Source organism: Eptesicus fuscus, chromosome 16 (assembly GCF_027574615.1).
Source record: "Eptesicus fuscus isolate TK198812 chromosome 16, DD_ASM_mEF_20220401, whole genome shotgun sequence".
NCBI lineage: Eukaryota > Metazoa > Chordata > Mammalia > Chiroptera > Vespertilionidae > Eptesicus > Eptesicus fuscus.
The window spans coordinates 56,969,462-56,991,695 of NC_072488.1; the positions used below are offsets into that span (position 1 = coordinate 56,969,462).

Sequence of the window (22,234 nt, forward strand, 5' to 3'; positions counted from 1 at the left end):
AAAAGAGAATCTTGATGGCAGAAGTGTGAAAAGGGTTAGGGTCAGAGGGTTAGGGTTCACCTAACCGGAAATGACCTGAATGTCCATCAGTTCATGAGTAGATGAACAAAGTTGGTACATCTATATAATGTAATACTGCTCAGCAATAGAAAGAAACAAGCTCCTGATAGATGTGGTTAATGTGGAAGGCATACTCTCGAAGTAGGACACAGAAGACCACGCATTTGTGGTTCCATTTACGTGTCACTGTAGAAGGGGCAAACTACAGGGATATAACACAGATGATTTGTCTCTGGTGCTGGTGCCTGGAGGAGCAGGTGGACCACGAAGGCATTGCAGACTTTTCTGGGGTGAGGACAGTATTCTGTGTCATGATTGTGGTAATGGTGATGGGATTGGGTAACATTTGTCAAAATGCAGAGCTTTGCACCTAAAATGGATGAACTGTCCTAGATGTAATGATAACCCAGTCATTTAAAAAAGATGTTAATTTTCTCCTTGTGCAGAGTATTGCGCTCTACATTCTTGGTGATGAAAGCTCTGTCTGTGAGGAATCCTCACACTATTTATCGAGAATTACTCTAGGTAAGTCAATGTAATGTTAGGCTTTGCAAACAAAATTTTATAAATACTGATATCAGAGTTGACATTGAAAAATAGTTGCATGTTTGTTTAGAGACCACATCTTATCTCATTGTAGAGGTATCTTACACTGCTCTGGTCTTAAGTCCACAACTGAATTTTAGAGACCAGGATGACTTAAAAATTTAACTTCATACTTTTAGTGTGCCTTATTTCATACTTTTAGAAAGATTATTTTATTTTATCTTTTTAGAAGGATTATTTTAACTTCTGGGAAATTATACTTTCTAGCCTGCTTATTTTATTATTTTCTAGGAGTTGTTTGTTAAAGCTTTATTTCCAAGTTTCTTGTGCATTTTATGCATTTTCTTTACTAGGAAGACTATCAAAATAAAGATTTGTTTTGTTATTTTGTAGCCCCCCAAAAGTCACAAGCAGAACAAGAGGAAAACAGGTGACTTTTATTCAGATTGTGCTTTTATATTAAATACATAAAACATGATTATGTGTCACTCTTCTGTTGAATAACTGTGTTTTGTTTTCCTACAGGTTTAGTTTCAGGCATTCTCCATCAGTTTCTAGTCTAGCTGAAAGATTAGTTGTCTGGATGGCTAATGTAGGTAAGATTGTCTTTACTCTTTATGTGTTATTGAAATGCTAGTGAGAATCCTCTGCTTTCCCTGGACACTCTATCCTCACGAAGCCCATCTTCCTCAAAGCAAGCTAGAGCTGGGAGGCATGAGGAGAGAAGTTCCCACAGGGTTGAGAATATGGCATATCAAGCCACACTTCCTTTCCCTAATAGTTTCACAACTTTCGTATGACATCAGCAATACTAGCTTTTGATCTCTGGGCCTCAGAATGGAGAGCACCAATCACTGCACACCAGACCTTAAGCCATTGTCATATTCAGATACCAGAAGGGAGTATTCCTGGCAAAACCTAAAAGTAATTGTATAAACGTTGCAGGTGTGCTTTGGGAGGGTATAGACCAGGGATTTGAGGTGCCAAGATGAAGATTCATAGGTGGAGGGGGGAGAAAAGCGTTTTCTATTCTCTAATCCTAACTCTGTGATCCTAGGTTTCAAACTGAGTAAAGTACTAAAGAAATTTTTCATGAAAATAACTAAAAAAAAGTCAAATTACTTACATGAAGATATAAAAAAAACGCAGATGTTTTTATATTAGAAAGTAATGCTCTAATGAATGTTACAGGATATTTCTGAATTCTTAAAGACTGCTTTAAATGACTTTGTTTTTTATTGTACTTTTTTGTATATCCTCTTCAGAATTACAATAATTGTCATTAGTATTACAGATAAGATACCTATGCTGAAAAAATAGTGGCCGACTTCTATCTATATGTTACATAATATTTAATAAAATGGTTATTCTCATATAAGGAACCATTTTTACCTTAATTAACCAAGTTTCTATATTAATAGTTTATATATAATTTACAAAATATAGATATTATTTTAGGAAAAATAAAAATTTAATTAACATGAAGATTTAAAAATTTTAAAGACGTAATGTGGCATACATACAAAAGAATTTTTGAAATGTTCGGAGAACAACAATAAAGTGAATATGTACTGGTCACCCACCATTAGAAATAGAACATTGCCAGTGTGGTTGAAAACCCTTGTGTGTTTACTTCTGCATCGTGTCCTCCCATACAACCCACCACTAAATGTAACCACTGTCCTACCTAAATTTTGTATTACTTTTCTCATTTTTTTTGGTAGTTTTATCATCTTTATATATTGCTTAGTGTTTTACATTTTTGAACTTTATGTAAACAGATATAAAAATATAAATGTTTCTGCTATCTTGTTTTCTTTACTCAATATTATTATTAAAAATTTAGAAAAATACATTTTTATTGATTTTAGAGAGGAAAGGAGTGGGAGAGAGAGAAACATGAATGATGAGAGAGAATCATTGATTGGCTTCCTCCTGCACAGCCCCTACTGGGCATTGAGCCCGAAACCCCGGGCATGTGCCCTGACCCAGAATTGAACCATGACTTTCTGGTTCAGAGGTCAAAGTTCAACCACTGAACCGCACCGTCTGGACTCAATATTATTTAAGGATTCATCCATGTTGATTCATGTAGCAGTAGATCACTCATTTTCATTGCTAAATACTTCATTGTTTGAATATTAAAACTTATTTATTCATTCTTTATTTTGTTGTTAATCCTCAGCCAAGGATATTTTTCCATTGATTTTTATAGAGAGTGGAAGGGAGTGGGAGAGACAGAGAGAGAAACATCCATGTGAGAGAAACACATCGATTGGTTACCTCCTGAATGTCCCCCAGTGGGGGCCAGGGATCGAGCCTGCAACCGACGTACATGCCCTTGACCAGAATCAAATTCGAGACCCTTCAGTCCTTGGGCCAATGTTCTTTCCACTGATCAAAACTGGCTGGGCCTTATTTATCCATTCTATTGATGCAAGCAATTGGGATGTTTCCTCTCTTGCCTTTTTTTGCCATATTGAAACAACATTGCTAACAAATATATATATATATATTTTTAAATATGTTTTATTGATTTTTTACAGAGAGGAAGGGAGAAGGATAGAGAGTTAGGAACATAGATGAGAGAGAAACATCGATCAGCAGCCTCCTGCACACCCCTCACTGGGGATGTGCCCGCAACCAAGCTACATGCCCTTGACTGGAATCGAACCCGGGACCCTTCAGTCCGCAGGCCGACCCTGTATCCACTGAGCCAAACCGGTTCCGGCCTAACAAATATTTTAATATTGTGTTCTGGTACACATGTGCACAGGTTTCTGTATGGCTATTGTTGGACCATAGGGGTCGGCCTATCTGTACATGCCAAGTGTTTTCCAGTGTGGTTGTACCAGTATATCTCAACTGTGGTTGAGAAGTACTGTTGCTGTGCATAGTAACCAATACTTGATGATTTACTTCAGTATTTGTCTGTCAGGCTAGTGCGAACTTCTATTTTTTAGTGGTTTTAGTTTTGCATTTCCCTGATCACTCTTTGGATAGACTATCTTTTCATATGTTTATTGACTCTGTATTTAATCTATGGAATGGTTTTTAAGTCCTTAGTGGTTTACCTATTGTTTTGGTTCTTTTTCTTAAGGTTTTTTAGAATTTTGTAAAGAGACCTTTTCTACTAATCTCTGATGTCAAGACACTAGCCTGGTAGTAAGATGATAAAATGAATTTCTTTCTTTCTTGTCAGAATAGATGTTTGCTAACTTTAGTCAGAGGGTAAACAGGAGAGTGGCAAGTCTAAATGCAAATGAAAAATGTTTTCTTTTCACCATCAGGTTTCACTTTAAGAGACTTGGAAACTCTTCCATTTGGAATTGCTCTTCCCATTAGAGATGCAATTTATCACTGTCGAGAGCAGCCTGCTGCAGACTGGCCAGAGGCTGTGTGTCTCTTGATCGGACGCCAGGACCTATCCAAGCAGGCCTGTGAAGGAAACTTACCCAAAGGGAAATCTGTGAGTGTCAACACCAAAAGTTCAAGGTTCAGTTTTAATCTTAGTAACATCAAAGTAGAAATGTTCTACGTTTCTTTTATCTTTCTGCAAGTGTGTATATTACATTGCCTTTTTTATATTATGTGCCAGATGGCATTTATAATTGGACAAATGTTATTAATTGTAAATTAAACATGAGAACAGGAGATTTTGGAATGCTTTGTCTTTCCTGGACCTTTCTTCACCTTGAGTGATCAGTAGAGCAACTACCCTGGTTAATTCCCTACTTATATTGTATTGGTAATTAACTAATTTATAATTATGTGGGAAAAGCAAGAGCATAGATCCTGAATTTGAATAGTTAATATATAACTGTTTTCTGTTTCATACATTTCTGGTGAGTTGGCTTTCTTGAATTTAACCTTTAAATATTGTAAATATATCTGTTTAATCACATCAAACTGAAGCCCCAGGAAAAGGATTTTTTGGGGGGAGGGAGCAGAGGGCACTAATGTTGTTTGAAAGATGTCTTAATGTTATTATCCCTTCTGAATAATGTCCTTCATCAGTCTTTAAATATGTTTTTTAAAGAATGGGTTCTAAGGTAGAAAGTGAATTACATCATTTCTCTCCAATTACTTCTTTTAAAATCAGCCTCTTTAAAAATTTAAAAATGAAATTTTTAAAATTGCTAAACTCAAGTTAATTTTAAAATCATAAATGGTAGTGCTGTTTTAATGTGAGCATACAGGAGGGTCCAAAGATGACAGTGGAAATTTGCCTAATCTCTTACTAGCCTTTGAACCAACAGATAATAATCAACACATTTGACTACTTATAATCCACATCAGGTCTTAGGCTACTGATGCTTCAGAACCTGTATCAAAATTTATTCCTGACATTAGTGCTGCTTCATGAAACTGTGACAGAATCTGTTTCCATAGGGATCCATCTTCAGCAGGGTCCGATCAGATAGTGCTCTTCAGTCTGCACCTACATAACAACTCTAATTTGAGTTAGTGTTTGTTTTGTCTTAAACAGAAAACCAATTTTTTGGGGGGAGTGGGGGAATTTAGTAAAATGTTTATTCTTTCCTTGGCCAAGGTAAGTTTTAGCATTTAGACCTCTTTTCACTTACTAGAGTAAGAGCAGTGTAACATCATTAGCAGTGTAACACCATTCACCTGTATTTGTCATTTTAAGTAGTTCTGTTTAAACTCAGTTCAGTTATTTGAGACTATATTGTATAACTCATCTAAATTTAACTTACCTAAGTAACTTCAGCTATTTAGGTCTATATTTTATAGCTAACCCACCCATTAAAATATAGTTTCTTTTTAAAATTAGATATTTCATAGGACCCATAATAAATTTTTATGAACTAAATAAAAGTGATTAGCCATATCTGCCATTGTTTTTTTTTTCATGTTAATGCTGTTTCCATATTAAATGTTGACAGAACTCTAGCATTTTAACTAGAATTTAATCTTTTGTTAAAAGAATATAAAACATTATTAAGAGAAAAGATTTCATGCTATTCAAATCTGTGTTGAAGTCTGAATTACAGTGAAACCTTAGTTTTTTAACTCATTTGTTCCAGAAGGCTGTTTTGAGAAGTGATTTGTTGGAAAACAGAATCATTTTTTCCCTTTAGAAATAATGTAAATTTTATTAATTCTTTCCAACCCCCCCAAATGATTCCCTGCTTTAACCTTTCTTACATACAGTACATGTCTAATGTACTATTTAACCTATAAACAAACACTTCTTTTTTTTAAATTTATCATTCCCCCCGTAACTAGCCTTAAATGAATCACTTTCAGCACTGGTTCCCCAGTTTCTTTCAAGGAGGTCAGTATGTGGCATCTGCTTTTTCACATATCTCCGCCTCCATAATGCTCTCACTGGCTACCTGCTTTTCCTCTATCCAATAGTTTTTCTACCTCTTCAGTTGCCAGTGATCATTGTTTTTTCACATCCTTAGTACTCTTAGCACTCTTGATGGCCTCTGCAAGTTATAAAATTGTGCCAATCCTCCATTTAGTCAGCAACAAAAGCAAAACAAAATAAAAAAAAACACAAAAATATTCACAGCACTATTTCCTAAGAGGTTAATAATCCTAGGTTTAGCAGTAAACTGACTTGCATTCTCTCTTTTGTTTATGGCCTGAGAGATGCTTTTTGTCATTCTGATGTATCAGCATGCAAGGCTTGTCAGGTCCAGAACCAACGCTTACTCAACAACCCAGACATTTTTTCCATGAACAACCTGGTCGAGAATCCAATTGTTCAAGATGGGAGAAGTTTGAGAGCCGAGGTTTGACTGTACTTGATCTGGAAGACTCATACTAAAAGCATACAGTGAGCTTATGAGGACAGAATGATAATCAAGGATTGAACCCTTTTCATTTGTTTTGTTACATTCAGTCCTTTCCCTTTTAAGAAATTTTTATTTGGAAGATATTTACAAACAAAATGATGCATTGCATTTAAAGCACTAAAGGGAGAAAGTATTGTTCAGCTTCCTCCAATCCTTGTTGCATATTCTGCATGTTTTTCTTTTCTGCTTATATTAATAAAATATAATATTTAAATTAGTGTGGGTTCTTAAGTAATAATGGGGGTGTCATATCCATTTGCGGTAATCTTGTTTTCAAGATGTTTAGGATATAGTTAGGTTTTTACAATTTATTCAGACCCTTTCAAAGGAATTCTCCTGACTCTTATCTCAAATTTAAACTTCTTCTCTTGGCTCAATAAACAATTTTTAAGTGGGCAATTTAATTGTGCTATAACAGAGAGTTCTGCGTTCGAGTCCTGGTACACAATGGGAATCCAGGCCTGCCTGCTTTTGAATGCATAGTTTTTCTCTCTTGGTGGTCAGATATGTCATCCTTGACATGCGCTTGTCAGTCAGTGCGTGTTAACTAGTTTGTAAATTGTCACTACAACCAAGTCTGTTACTCAGGTGCTCTCATCAGATGTTCCTTCAGGAACAGAGACTGAGGAGGAAGATGATGGCATGAACGACATGAATCAGGAGGTTATGTCACTCATATGGAGTGAAGATTTAAGGGTGCAGGACGTGCGGAGGCTTCTTCAAAGTGCGCATCCTGTCCGTGTCAATGTGGTGCAGTACCCAGAGCTCAGTGACCATGAGTTCATTGAGGAGAAGGAAAACAGGTAATTGAAAGCATGAACTACCGCGCGTTGGGAATTTTTTTTTTTAATGTTAAAACCCAAAAAAGGATACTTTAAAGTTAAAAGTACCGATAAGTGTTATACTTCAGACTCTCCTCCTCTTGAAATATAGCTCTCTGCTTAGATACCTTAAGAATTTATAAAGGAAAACACTGAACTCATCCTTGGGCTTCTTGATCAGGAAAATATTTTGAATTTTTTCTTGTATTGTGTTCGGTATAAACTTACACCAGTATTTTTTTTTTGCTCCCATTAGAAACTCTAGTAGTGATATGTAATCCTATCTAATAATAGATAAATATGCAAATTGACCATACCTCTGACACACCACAAGCCATGCCCACCATCCAATCAGAGAGAGTATGCAAATTAACCCAAACTAAGATGGCTACAGCCATAGAGAGCAAGGTTTCCTAGGTAACAGAGGAAGCCAAGCTTTCCGCTTGCCCTTGCCAGGCCTAAGCCTCCACTCAAGCTACAAAGTTTCAATTATAGAAGGTAAACAAATTCGAACAGAAATGGCGGCAGAATGGACCTTGAGAGAGCAGGCCAGGGTTGCCGCCGGCAACAGGGGAAGCAAAGCTTTCCGCACACCCTGGCTGGGCCCAACTGCTTAAGGCAACAAAGTTTCAATTATAACCCCAACACAAATGGCTGCCGGCCTCGGAGGGAGCCCCAGGCTTGGCTCTGCTCCAGGCTACAAAGTTTCAATTGTAGAAGATACATAAATCCCAGATACCAGGGCCTCCACTTGGGTTGCCAGGGGGCGTGACCAGCCTGCAAACCACCACAGGCCCCTTGCTCAGGCTGCCCCACACCCCAAGGGAACCCCCACCTGATCTGGGATGCCCTTCAGGGCAAACCAGCTGGCTCCCACCCCTGTACCAGGCCTCTATCCTATCTAATAAAAGAGTAATATGCAGATTGATCATCACTGCAACACACAATATAGCTGCCCCCATGTGGACACAAGATGGCCAGCAAGAGAGGGCAGTTGGGAGGCACCTGGCCTGCAAGGGAGGGCAGTTGAGAAGGACCAGGCCTGCAAGGGAGGGCAGTTGAGAGGGACCAGGCCTGCAAGGGAGGGCAGTTGGAGGTGATCAACCGTGCAGGAGAGGGAAGTTAGGGGTGACCACGCCGGCAGAGGAGGGAAGTTGGGGGCAAACAGGCTGGCAGCAGAGTGGTTAGGGGGTGATCAGGCTGGCAGGCAGAAGCGGTTAGGGGCAATCAGGAAGGCAGGCAGGCAAGCAGTTGGGAGCCAGCAGTCCTGGATTGTGAGAGGGATGTCCGACTGCCCGTTTAGGCCCGGTCCCTAAACGGGCAGTCGGACATCCCTCAAGGGGTCCCATATTGGAGAGGGTACAGTCTGGGCTGAGGGACAATCCCCCTCCATGCACGAATTTTGTGCACCGGGCCTCTAGTATTGTATAAGCCTTCTCTTTTGCCATTCTCTAAAAGTTATATTCTTTATTACATTGCTAATACTAATTTATCCCTTAATAAATTATACGATTCAGTAGTAATCAATGTAACATTCCAGACTTGTTATCTTGGGGCAGTTCAATTTAATTTTTTAAAATTATAGTTGAAATTCAATATTATTTTATACTAGAGGCCCGGTGCACAAAATTCGTGCATGGGGGATGGTGGGGCAGTCCTTCAGCTCTGCTTGCACCCTCTTACAATTCGGGATGCTTGCCTGCCAACTTTCCTGAGTACCCCTAACCACTCTGCCTGCCTGATTGCCCCTAACTGCCTGCCTGATCACCCCTAACTGCCTCTGCCTACTTGCCTGATCGCCCCTGACAGCTCGCCTACCTGTCTGATTGCTGCTAACTGCCTCTGCCTCGGCCCTGCCACCACAGCTTTGTCCGAAAGGACTTCTACAATGATGTCTAGAAGGTCGTTTGGCTATCCAGTTTAATTAGTATATTACACTTTTATTATTATAGATAGTTGCCTTGCTCCAAGCTGTCAGGACCTGCTTGTCATAGAGATAGAAAAGTTTTAATTTTTACTCTTGATTATGGCAATTAACTAATACACCTGGCCACCAAAAAGGTGACTTACCAAAGGTTCTATAGCAAACAGTGCTGTTAAGTCCTTTTCCGCAAAAACGTGTATGTTGTGCATTTTTTCTGCCTGGCTACATAAAAGAGTGAAGTTTCTATCTGTCTTTGCAATCATATGAGCAAATTGTCTGAGACCCCAGCGCAGACTGGTTGGGTGCTCACAGAATAATAGAGGTCTTTTTTTCTTTTTCTTTGCTCCATTGGTGGAGATTTCCTAGAAGTTGCAGGATATCTTCCTTTTAATTTTTCAACACTCTTCTGCCTTTACTTATGTCTCTCACCTTTGCTTTCCCTTCATCCCCCACCCACAGCAGTAACTTGCTCCAGGCTCACTTTGCTCCAGTGTCTAGGACAGTGATGGGCAACCTTTTGAGCTTGGTGTGTCAAACTTTGCCAAAAAACTGAGCATAACTCGGGTAGTGTGTCACTTTGAGGAAAAAACTAACTCCAAGACTCTAGTCGCAAATGTTTCATCCTCAGGAGCAGCAAATGTTTCATCCTCGGCATGCGGCCACCTCAGCGGCCACGTGTCATCAAAAATGGCTACGCGTGTCAGTGCTGACACGCGTCATAGGTTCGCCATCACTGGTCTAGGAGATCACGCAACACGTCTGCCACCAGAACTACGATTCCCAGCATTCCTGGTGCTCCCCGAGCTCTGGGCTTCTGCTTCTGGTCCAGGGGCTGCAGAAACCAAAAGGACTGAGAACTCCCACCCGCTCTCCCGCTCTGCTCTCTGGCCAGGCTTGGCAACCCAGGATGCCAAACCTTCCTGCCCGCTCTCTGGCTGGCTCTATAATTCCGGCTGGCGCGGCCATCTTTGTTGTGTCAATTTGCATATTCCCTCCTTATTGGCTGTGGGCACAACCATCTTTATCGCAAAGTGACAGTTAATTTGCATATTACTCTTTTATTAGATTACATTAGTTTCAGATATATAACATAGTGGTTAGACATCATATAATTTATGAAGTTATCCCCCAAATAATTCTAGCATCTACTTGGCATCAAACATAGTTATTACCATACTAGTGGCTCAGTGCACAAAATTCATGCACGGGACTGGGAAGAGGGTGTCCTTCAGCCCGGCCTGCACCCTCTCCAATCTGGGACCCCTCAGGGCATAACCAGCAGTCGGGCATCCCTCTCACAATCCAGAACTGCTGGCTCCTTACCGTTCGCCTGCCTGCCTGATTGCCCCTAACTACTTCTGCCTGCTTGCCAGCCTGATTGTCCCTAACTGCTCCCCTGATGGCTTTATTGCCCCTAACCATCTCTGCCTCGGCCCCACATCTGGGACCCAGGGTTCCTTCCAGCCGACCACAGGCACCCGGGATCCGGGTTTCCCTCCCTCTGGTCAGCCATAGGTGCCCAGGCCAGCTGCAGCCGCAGGGGATGGTGGGCAGGTGGCTTTGCCTGAGTTGCAGCTGCAAGTGCTGGCACCTGGGACCACGGAGTGGGCGCCTTCTTCATCACCCGGGCCACGGCCAGCCGCAGGTACTGGTGCCCGGCACTGCGGGGTATGTGACTTCTTCGTCTACCAGGCTGTAGCCAGCTGCAGGTGCTGGCGCCTGGACCTCAGGCGGGCGGCTTCTCCGTCTTCCCTGGGATGCAGTGTGGGCAACTTGTCCGTCTGGCTGCAGCCTGGGATAATGGGGCAGGCGGCTTCTTTGTTTCCTGGGCCTCACCCAGCTTCAGGCGCTGGAGCCTGGTTTCTCTGTCTCCCCCAAGACATGGGGTAGGAGAACGTGAGGCTTCTGTGGCTGGCTTCGGCCTGGGATCATGGGGCAGGAGGCTTCTTTATCTCCCGGGCCGCAGCCAGTCTCAGGCATTGGGGCCCGGTTTCTCCGTCTCCCCAGGACATGGGGCAGGAGGACGTGAGGCTTCTGTGACTGGCTGTGGCCTCAGATCACGGGGGAGGTGGCTTTGTCTCCCGGGCCGCAGCCAGGCTCAGGCGCTGGCACTGGACTTTTCTGACTTCCACAGGCCCAGAGTGGCTGGGGGGCAGGGCTGCCGCCATCTTTTCAGGTTAATTTGCATACTCACTCTGATTGGCTGTTGGGCGTAATGGAGTGGTAGTAATTTGCATGTTTTTCTTTTATTAGTGTAGATTATTGATTTCCTCTGCTGTACTTACATCACTGTCACCATTTTAACTACCACTTTGCACTTCTTAAATCCCTTCACCTTTTCCACCCCCCCTTTTCCATTCTCTGGCAACAACCTTCATTTTGTTTTCTGTATCTTTGAATCTGTTGCTATTCTGCTTGTCTATTTATTTTGGTTTTTAGATTCCACATATAAGTAAAATCATATGGTATTTGTCTTTCTCTGTCTGACTTATTTCATTTAGTATAATACCCTCTAAGTCCATCTGTGTTGTTGGCAAATGGCAAGATTTCATTATTTTCTATGGCTGAGTAATATTCCATTACGTATATGTATATACCACATCTTCTTTATCTGATCATCTATTGGTGTGCACATGGGTTGCTTCCATATCTTGGCTCTTGTAAATAATGCTGCAGGGAACATAGGGGTGCATATATCTTTGAAATAGTGTTTTAGATTTCTTTGGATATATGCCCAGATGTGGAATTGCTGTGTCATAAGATAGTTATATTTTTAATTTTTTGAGTAACCTCCATACTGCTTTCCACAGTGGCTGCACAAATGCATTCGTACCAGCAGTGCACCAGGGTTCTCTCTTCTCCAAATCCTCGCCAGCACTTAGTTGTTGATTTATTGATGATAGCCATTCTGACTGGCAGGTGGGAGGTGATATCTCATTGGGTTTTAATATGCATTTCTCTGACGATTAGTGACTGAGCATCTTTTCATATGTTATTCGTTTTCTTTGGGTATTTGCGCTATTTGGAGAGCAGGTTTTTCTATGTGTGAGCCACTTTTTTGTACAGGGGATAAGTTGGGGTTTTTCAGGGAGCCCTATTTGGCACCTCCTCCCTTATTTTCTTTCCTCAATTCATGCAAGTGGCTCTGGTCGCCATCATCTCCTGGGAGAGCTGCCACCCTAGCTCTTGGGCTCAGGTATATAAAGCCTTCTAGAGGAAGGGGACACTCAAGTTCTCTGGCATGGCCTGAGGTATTGGTGTGCTTGGTGGAGGTGGGGAGAACTTGTTGCCCTCTGGAGCTTGATAAGAATGATGGGCTTAGGGTTTGGAAAGTGCCACTTGTGGCAGGTTTGGAAATTTACAAATAAATTCTTGTTTATTGATGGTTAAGAACACCATTATGTCCTCTTTGGAGAAGTGTCTAATCAGGTCCTCTCCTCACTTTTTAATTGGATTGTTTGTTTGTTTTGGTGTTTAGTTGTATGAGTTCTTTATAAATTTTGGATATTAACCCCTTATCAGATGTCCATTGGCAAATATCTTCTTCCAGTCAGTAGGTTGTCTTTTTGTTTTGATAGTTCAATTTAGGTTTTAAAATTCTCTCCAGTCCCTTTATCTGCCTGGTCTCTATTGCCTGTCATCTGTGTCACTGTTTTTTTCTTTCTTTTTTTTTCCCCCCCATTTTTTAAATTAAGATATTGTATGTGTACATTTTTTGTTTTTTTCTTTCTTACTCTGGAACTTACAACTTTTAGGGAAGGACCATCGCACTTAGCTTCAGGCTGCTGAAGGTCTGAGTCAGTCATAACTCCCTATCTCTATTTCCTTCCCATATGGACGCAGCTATTTGTCACTGTAAATGAGGAAATGGAGTGACAGAGATGCTGTGTGAGAGAATAGTCTATAGCATGGACCCTGGGCTATGCCTGGCCAGTATCTGCTGGGTGACTTTGGATAAATTACTAACCTCTTGCTGCCTCAGTTGCTGCCTCTATAAGAAGCACGATTACATCATTCATACCTCAAAAGGTTTTGTGTATCAAGTGAGTTATCTATCTTCTATACTAATAAAAGGGTAATATGCTAACTAGACCGGAGACCTTCCAGACAAAGCCGTGGTGGTAGGGCCAAGGCAGAGGCCATTAGGGGCAATCAGGCCAGGAGGGGAGGGCAATTGGGGTGATCAGGCTGGCGGGAGGGAGTAGTTGGGGGCAAGCAGGCCGGCAGGGGGGCAGTTGGGGGTGAGCAGGTTGCCAGGGGGGAAGTTGGGGGTGATCAGGCCAGCAAGGGGGAGCAGTTAGGGGTGAGAAGGCCAGCGGGGGGCGGGGGGGAGTCACCCAGCAGATACTGGCCAGGCAGTTGGGAGTGAGCAGGCCAGCAGGCAGAGTGGTTATGGGCGATCAGATAGGCAGGCAGATGAGTGATTAGGAGCCAGCAGTCCTGGATTGTGAGAGGGATGTCCTGTGGGATTGGGCCTAAACCAGCAGTCGGACATCCCCCGAGGGGTCCCAGATTAGAGAGGGTGCAGGCCGGGCTGAGGGACATTCCTCCTCCCCACGTTCACGAATTTCGTGCACCAGGCCACTAGTCTATATATAAAAGGCTAATGTGCTAAGTGTCCGACCATCTGCGTAATGACGTCACGAAGCAACGCCTGGCTTCCTCTCCCTAGCTACTAGCCTCCTTGGAGTTTCTTCAGCCCAGGAACATGACTTGCTTTATAGCCAGGTGGAAACATTTTACACTTTAACCAAATGTCTGTGAAGCGTTTTCCCATGCCTCATCTCATTTGATCCTCATAGAAGTCCTGGAGTAGGTAGATAGGAGACTCGGTGGAATCCTGTTTTCTTTTCATTAGCCAGAAAATGGAGATTTAGGAAGCTTAGAAACTTGACCCGACTGAAAAGAAGTAAGAAATGATGGACCTTGAAAATGACTTCAGGTTTTCTCACAGTCAAACACTGCTGCAATTAAACATTTTACCCCTTATTCTCCCTGCATGATCTACAACAATAATCTGCTTCATGTTGATATTTACTGCTGTGTTGCTGATAATTACCTGAAAGAGAAGTTGGGTTGCTTCACTGGGCTGGAAAAAGTTTAGCTAAATCAGAAAGCAGGTGTAATTAAACAAGTTTATCTATATTCTAGAGGCCCGGTGCACGAATTCATGCACATGCGGGGTCCCTCAGCCCGCCGGTGATTGGGGTTGATCAGGGCCGGCTAGCTGTGGGGAGGGACCATGTGAGGTTGTCTGGTGGTGGGAGGTTGGCTGTGGGAGCACTGTGACCATCAGGGGGCAGCTTCTGCATTGAGTGTCTGCCTCCCGGTGGTCAGTGCGCTCCCACAGGAGGAGTGCCGCTCAGCCAGAAGCCAGGCTTATGGCTGGTGAGCACAGCAATGGCAGGAGCCTCTCCCGCCTCCATGGCAGTGCTACGGACCCCTTGGGGGATGTCTGCCTGCAGGCTTAGGCCTGCTCAGGCCAGGCTGAGGGACCCCCCCTCAGTGCACGAATTTCATGCACTGAGCCTCTAGTTTCTACATAATGCTGGTAACACTGCTCAGTGTGCAATAAACCTCAGTGCAGTCCGTCATGAACAGAGTTCATTTTGTGAGGCTAATTTCTTTTTAACCTTTTACTATCTATGAAATCAGAATGTCTTTCAGTCAGTAGTTGTTATAGTTTAAATGACGATGCTTTTTATTTCCTAGTGCCTCAGGAAATAGTGATGTATCTTGTAATCAGTGGCATCATACATGGAAGGAATATGGTATTAATTGTTTCCATTATGATAATGTGGATTATATATAGGATTTTGCTAAAGAAATGTTATGGATGTTGCCTTTTGGCCTTGAGTTTCCATGATTCTAGATTAATGTAGTCAGTGTTCTGAAAGAATCTTACGACAGCAAAATTTTCCTCACCAGTGAGCTAGAAAAACAACTATGAGTGTGTATAGTTAGGGAGAGAGCATGCTTGTGAATAGCGCTGTCTGCAGAGAAAATGTTAGCTTCAGGAGAGATACTTCATTTGTGTTATGTTTCCTGGTTTTAATGCCCCTGCTTTCATATTTGATTTCGTTTTGTTTTAAGGTGCTCTACAGAATGTCATTTACTTTAATATAAAAACAAGTAGCTCATAGAAGCCATTTGAACCTTGAACCTCACTGATACATAGTGCTATCTATCATTCCCGTAAATCCTAGCTGTCATATAAGGGAAACTGATTCTGTGTTTTTCCTAGAGATGCCATGAAATCTGTTGACCTTCATTGTAGGATCTTCCTTTCCTTCCTTGAGTACAGACCACGGAGTCTCTCTGCTAAAAGGATAGGAGTAGGAACCCAGATGTATTGAGGGCAACTAGACTGAAAATAACATAGTGAACCAAGAGTATAATATTTTCCTATGAGAGTATTAGCAACAGAGTAGAACTTTTGGGTTTCTCTTTTTGGATACCTCGGGAGAGTTGACTTGGTTTATAGACCAGCTGTTGTGGTTTGTTTGTTTTTTAAATCCTCACCTGAGGACATGCTTAGAGAGACAGAAAGACAGACAGACACAACCTTTTGTGCACAGGACAATGCTCAACCAACTAAGCCACTCTGGCCGGTTTGTACCAGCTGGTTTTCATTCAAAGCAAATATGAAACAAAAAAAGGAATTGGGCCTCCTCTTAGACTTTCTAAGGGGGAGTGGGCAATAGTATTACAGTGAGAATGATCATGTTGGGATGATTCAACCACATCTTTATGGATTTCCTCAATGTGACTTCATTTTATACAGTGTGCCTTCCTTTGAAATACTTGCCACAGATAGCATTCCAATATTTTTGCTTAAAATTTTTTCACATATTGGTTTTAATTTTTATTACAGATTGCTCCAGTTGTGCCAGCGAACTATGGCCCTTCCAGTAGGACGAGGGATGTTTACCTTGTTTTCATACCATCCTGTTCCAACGGAACCATTGCCTATTCCTAAGTTGAATTTGACAGGTATGTTAAATTCTGGGCTCAGTGAGAAAGGAAATGAAATGCTCTTTTTATCTTCAGTGGTCTTACATATTGTTAGTAGCTGTTCTAGTGGTTATTGCTGCTCAAATAGCAAATTGGACTAAACGTTGAGGGAAATAGAACGTATCCCATTACTAATTTTTGCTTTTAATGAGACCATTTCAAGATATAGAATGGTAATTGGGAAAGTTTAGAAATATATAATGGATAATGGTAACATTAAACATTAAATAATCATGAAGTATAATATGTAGAAGTATTTAGTCTTAAAATGTCTTATGTCTTTTATGAACATACTAGAGGTCCAATGCACAGATTCATGCACCGGTGGGGTCCCTTAGGCTGGCCTGTGACCTCTTGCTATCCAGGACTCCTAGGGGGGTGTTGGACTGCTGGTTTTGGCCCGATCCTTTCGGGGCCTGGCCTACAAAGATTGGACCGAATCCGGCAGTTTGACATCCCCCAAAGTGTGTAGTAGTGCTGAAGTGGCAGGTGGCTGGAGAGGAGCCCAAGCCCAGACTGGGCACCGTACTGGCTCATCCAGGCCCTGCTGCGCCTGCCACCCGCTGCTGCTTGGTAGTGGTGCCCTGGAGGCGGGAGAGGCTCATCTTGCTGCAGCTGTGCTCACCAGCCATGAGCCTGGTGTCGGGTGCCCAAAGGTCATCTGAGCTGTGCTTGCTGTGGGAGTGCACCTACCACGAAGGGGCAGGTCCTGCATTGAGCATCTGCCCCCTGGTGGTCAGTGCGCATCATAGCAACTGGTCGGTTGGTTGCTCAGTCGCTTAGGTTTTTATATATATAGATGATCCTTGTACAAAAACTAGAAAATATTACAGTAGTTTAACTTGCTGAAGTCCCACTAGTGTTAACATTTTGGTATATATGTTTCTGAATTTTATAATTTTATATTTGCTTAATTATCAGAAAATTTAAATCTGTTTTAGAAATTACAGTATCTTAAAATTTACTATATAATGAGCATTCTTCCATATCTAGTATATCTATGGATACAACTGTGTATATGTATGTATGTAGATATTATATACACATTTTTTTAAATGTATAATTGTGCATTCTGTAACTGTTTGTTTTTTTTTAATATATTTTATTGATTTTTCACAGAGAGGAAGAGAGAGGGATAGAGAGTTAGAAACATCGATGATAGAGAAACATCGATCAGCTGCCTCTTGCATAACCCCTACTGGGGATGTGCCCGCAACCAAGGTACATGCCCTTGACCGGAATCGAACCTGGGACCTTTCAGTCCGCAGGTCGACGCTCTATCCACTGAGCCAAACCGGTTTCGGCTATATACACATTTTTAAATATGTGTATATATATGTATACACACACACACACACACACATACATACACACACATATATATATATATACATATTATTGATTTCAGAGAGGAATGGAGAGGGGGAGAATTAAAAACCTCAATGATGAGAGAGAATCATTGATAGACTGCCTCCTGCACGCCCCCTACTGGGGATTGAGCCCACAACCTGGGCCTGTGCCCTGACTGGGAATCAAACTGTATGTGACCTCTTGGTTCATAGGTTGGTGTTCAAACACTGAGCCACACTGGCCAGGCTGTATACACATTTTTAATTAACAACTTCATTTTCTTTTTCTAGAGTATTTCATTTAGTGAAATATAATTTATATAAACAGACTGGTATTATTGGAAATTATTATTTTTTGCTATTATAAGTATATATTGGGGTGTATTCATCTTACTTGTTTAGAAATTGTTTAGAAGAACTCCTAAAACAAGATTTTAAGGCTCTGATGTAGCAGATTGGCACATGATTGGCTGCGTGAGCTTTTACTTCTGCCAGATATGAGAATGTTCTTTTCCCATTGTTATTGGTTATAATGGGTTTTATAGTGCCCATTCACCTGATACTAGTTTGAATGTATTCTATAGGTGGCAATCGTGTACAAAGTTATCCTTGAAAATCTTTTAAAGTGCAGTGCATGTGTTTTTATGAGACTTGTGTAAAATGTATATTTCAAGTTATGTAAATTTAAAAATATAGGGTCTCCTCAGATTTGTAAGGAACTGTGTTTTTAGTGGTTGCAGAAAATGAGACAAGCTGAGTAAAGAGCCCATCATCCAACTCATTGATAGGCAAAGCAAGCAGAGTGACCTTCACTATTTTAACTGTTCTCTCTCCGAGAGATAAACAACTATGTCAAAATCTGAACAACTGTTGAGTCTTGATGGAGGGCATGGTATATAGGTGTTTATTTTATTAGCCTTTCAAATGTTTGGAGCTTTTCAAAGAATAAGCTTGGATTAGAAAAGAATTTCATGCAAAATTGGCAAATGTTAAAGAGTATTAACCTTCTGCACTCGGATGTCGAGATTAAAATTACTCTTTGAATGTATCAATAATTTGAAATATAAAAAAATCCAAATAAATAAGTTTGTATGAAAAGAAACTCCAGTTTATTATTCTACTGCCGTGCTTTGTAAAATCTGGGGTATTTAAAAAATTAAATCCCGAGTAGAATAAAGGAATCGAGAAAAAAGCAAGCGAGTGCAAAGGGTTAAATCTGGGTGGCAATACTTGGGTGAGTATTAAATAAGTACATGAATCATTGTCTTCTTCTTTTGAGAAAAAATACATTTAGTTAAATTTGCATGATTAATGTTTATGACATTAATCCAAAATTGTATTCCTTTAGCCATTCTGGTAGACACCCCTAAGAAAAAAAATCTTGATTTAATAATAAGTTAATTTAGGGGAAAAAATATTTTTTAAATAGTCCCTTTACTCTCACACTGATAGGCCTGTTGTACTTACATATATTGTTATGCTTATTGAATAATACATTGAATTCTTACTGCTTTACCCTTTGCCTTTTATTTTGTGTGCAAATGTTATGGTTATGTATATGATGAATTGCTATTTTAGTAAGTTTACTTGTTTTATAAGAGTAATCAATGTGCCTTTTTTAAGGAAAGTAAGAGTATAACTCATGAACTTGTTACCAGTGTAGTGCTGTCTGACACCAACATTTGAATTAGTTCGTAGGTACAAAAAGCAAATAGTTCAGTCATGTATTTTACTTTGTGCTTGTGTCTCTGTGAGTATATGTGTGTATGTATACAAAAACTCCAAGTAAAATATTGTGCATCTATTTAAAATTGATTTTACATAACTTTCAGAACTTCTTTAAAATAGCATTTTCAAATACCCAGTGAACTGTATAACTATGTAATATTAGGATATTTATTTTAAACTAGAGGCCCAGCGTGCACGAAATTGTGTGTGAGTAGCTCGCTTCCACTTGCCTCAGCTGGCTGCTCCACCCATCGCCGTTTGTAGCTCACTGCCTCACCCTCCACTGCTCATAGCTCTCAGCCACTAGTAGCTCGCTCCCTGCCCCACCCACCAAGAGAGCTGTTGCTCGTTTTGTTATGATGGCATTACGGCGTGCTGGCCATGGGCCTTTTATATAAGAGAGAGTCATGGCTAGAGTTAGAAATATAAAAATAATTTAATATTTGCCTATTAATGGGGTAAATCAAAACCAGACTCAGAGAATTCAAAGAACATCACGATCATTTAATTTATGTTGCTCTTAAATTTAATGCATACTCTTATGGTTCACTGGATAACTCAAGTCTGTAAAATGATGATTTTTATAGCACTATGAATGAATTTAGTGTTGTGAACAATAGCATATAATTAGATATCTATACTATATGTATAGACAGACATAGATAAGAGGCAGAATGAATTTATAAAGGTCCTAGTCTCTTTTAAAAATGTCATTTTCACTTAATGCCCTGAGAAAAATAGGGTGTGGCATATTTAACATCAATGTCACCAACCGCATGTTGGAATTCATTGTTCATATAGTTTAACTGTGACACTAGTCTTTGTTTTATTTTTTAATAAGCTTCCTGCTGTTTGAAAGAAAGATTTTTAAGCAGTGGGTATCCTAATCAGATCTATATAAAAGTAAATTGGTATCAGTTACGTTATTATAGCCCCATATATTTGAACAAAAAGGACAATTAATTATTTTAAGCAATTAAGGTTTTTTCCACCTTGCATCAACTTTTACTCACATGTATAAAGGTTTCAGAACTCATAGTAAGCTAATATTATTAAGGATTTCAAATGTAGAAAAAGCAGTCTCTGTTCTCAAAAACCTAAATTTAACAACTTTGGTTTTGTATATTTCTATTCTCTCAGTTTTAAATTTGTTTGCCTGAATAGGGCGTGCCCCTCCTCGGAACACAACAGTAGACCTTAACAGTGGGAACATTGATGTGCCTCCCAACATGACAAGCTGGGCCAGTTTTCATAATGGTGTGGCTGCCGGACTGAAGATAGCCCCGGCCTCCCAGATTGACTCGGCGTGGATTGTTTACAATAAGCCCAAGCATGCTGAGTTAGCTAATGAGTATGCTGGCTTCCTCATGGCCCTGGGACTGAATGGGCACCTCACCAAGCTGGCCACTCTCAATATCCATGACTATCTGACGAAGGTGAGAAAGGTGGTGCTCCCAGCTCTTGGGATAGTGCCTCACCTGGGCTGCTACAGTACCTTCTAATTGTTCTGTTTGCTCTTCCTTCTTTATTATTATATTTGTAAATCCATTCTTCTCATAGCAAACAGTAATCTTTCTAAAGTGTAAATTGGAATATATCACTTCCCTGGTCAAAACTGTGTAATAGTCTTCCGTTGCTCTGAAGATACATTTTAGAGCCTAGTGATCCTACTCACTTCTCTAGTCTTACTTTGTACCACTCTTCCCCCTTGCTACCACCCTCCAACCATGGGGACTGGCTATTTTTGCTCCTTGGCATAAACTCTTCCTCTTGGCATAAACTCTTCCACTTATATGCCATAAAAAGTCATCTGTTTTTTAAAATATATTTTTATTGATTTAAAATAGAGGAAGGGAGAGGGAAAGAGATAGAAACATCCATGAGGAGAGAGAATCATCGATTGGCTGCTTCCTGCACCCCCTCTACTAGTGATCGAGCCTGCAACTGGGGCATGTGCCCTGACCAGGAATCAAACCGTGACCTCCTGGTTCATGGGTCAAGGCTCCACCACTAAGCCACATCAACTGGACAAAATTCACTTATTTTAAGTATACATTTTAGTGGTTTTTAGTAAATTCACAGATTTTAGAACATTTTACCACCTTGTAATGGAACCTCACATCCAGTAGCAGCCGCTCTCTGTTCCTTTCTCCCTCCAGCCCCTTGCAACCACTGATCTGCTTTTTGTGGCTGTGGATTTGTTGATTCCGGACCTTTCATACTGGTATACATAGAATATACAATATGTGGTCTTTTATGACTGGCTTCTTTCCCTTAGCAGAATGTTTTCAAGGTTCGACCATGTTACTCCTTATATCAGCACTTAATTTCTTTTTATTGCTGAGTAGAAGCTCTGTTGTATGGATATACTGCATTTTATTTATCTTGCATCAGTTGATGGATATTTGAATTATTTCTACTTTTTGGCTGTTATGAATAATGTGGTATAAGCATGTACATGCCTTTATGTAGACTTACGTTTTCATTTCTCATGGGCAAATTGCTAGAAGTGGAATTGCTGCATCATATGGTAACTCTTTGTTTAAATTTTTGGAGGTCCACCAAACTGTTTTTCAGAGTGGGTGCACCATTTTACAGTTGCACCAGCAGTACCTAGGAGTGCCAATTTCTCCACAATATCTCATTGTGGTTTTGTTTTGCGTTTCCCTAATGGCTAATGATCTTCAGTATCTTTTCATGTGTTCATAGGCTATTTATAAGTTTTCTTTGGAGAAATGTCTATTCATATACTTAGCTTATTTTTTTAACTGGTTTATCTTATTGAGTTGTAATCTTTATATATTCTGGATAGTAGTCCATTAACAGATACAAGATTTATCCGTTTTCCTCCCATTCTTTCAGTTGTTTTTTCATTTTCTGATGGCATCTTTGAAACACAGAAGTTTTTAGTTTTGACCAAGTCCAGTTCACCTCTTCTTTCTTTGGTTGCTATATTTTGTGTTG

At 40.6% G+C, this 22,234-nt stretch overlaps 1 protein-coding gene across 3 annotated transcripts in view; it reads left to right on the top strand.

Annotated features, from left to right (window-relative positions):
* Positions 1 to 22,234, top strand: part of ANAPC1 (anaphase promoting complex subunit 1) — a 108,493-nt gene that overhangs the window by 40,779 nt on the left and 45,480 nt on the right. For all 3 annotated transcript variants that reach the window (XM_054728007.1, XM_054728008.1, XM_054728009.1), the window contains exons 22-28: positions 507 to 585; positions 1,000 to 1,036; positions 1,132 to 1,202; positions 3,897 to 4,075; positions 7,023 to 7,237; positions 16,054 to 16,172; positions 20,435 to 20,706. In XM_054728007.1, the coding sequence (XP_054583982.1) occupies positions 507 to 585; positions 1,000 to 1,036; positions 1,132 to 1,202; positions 3,897 to 4,075; positions 7,023 to 7,237; positions 16,054 to 16,172; positions 20,435 to 20,706 (972 nt within the window). The remainder of the gene's footprint in view (positions 1 to 506; positions 586 to 999; positions 1,037 to 1,131; positions 1,203 to 3,896; positions 4,076 to 7,022; positions 7,238 to 16,053; positions 16,173 to 20,434; positions 20,707 to 22,234) is intronic.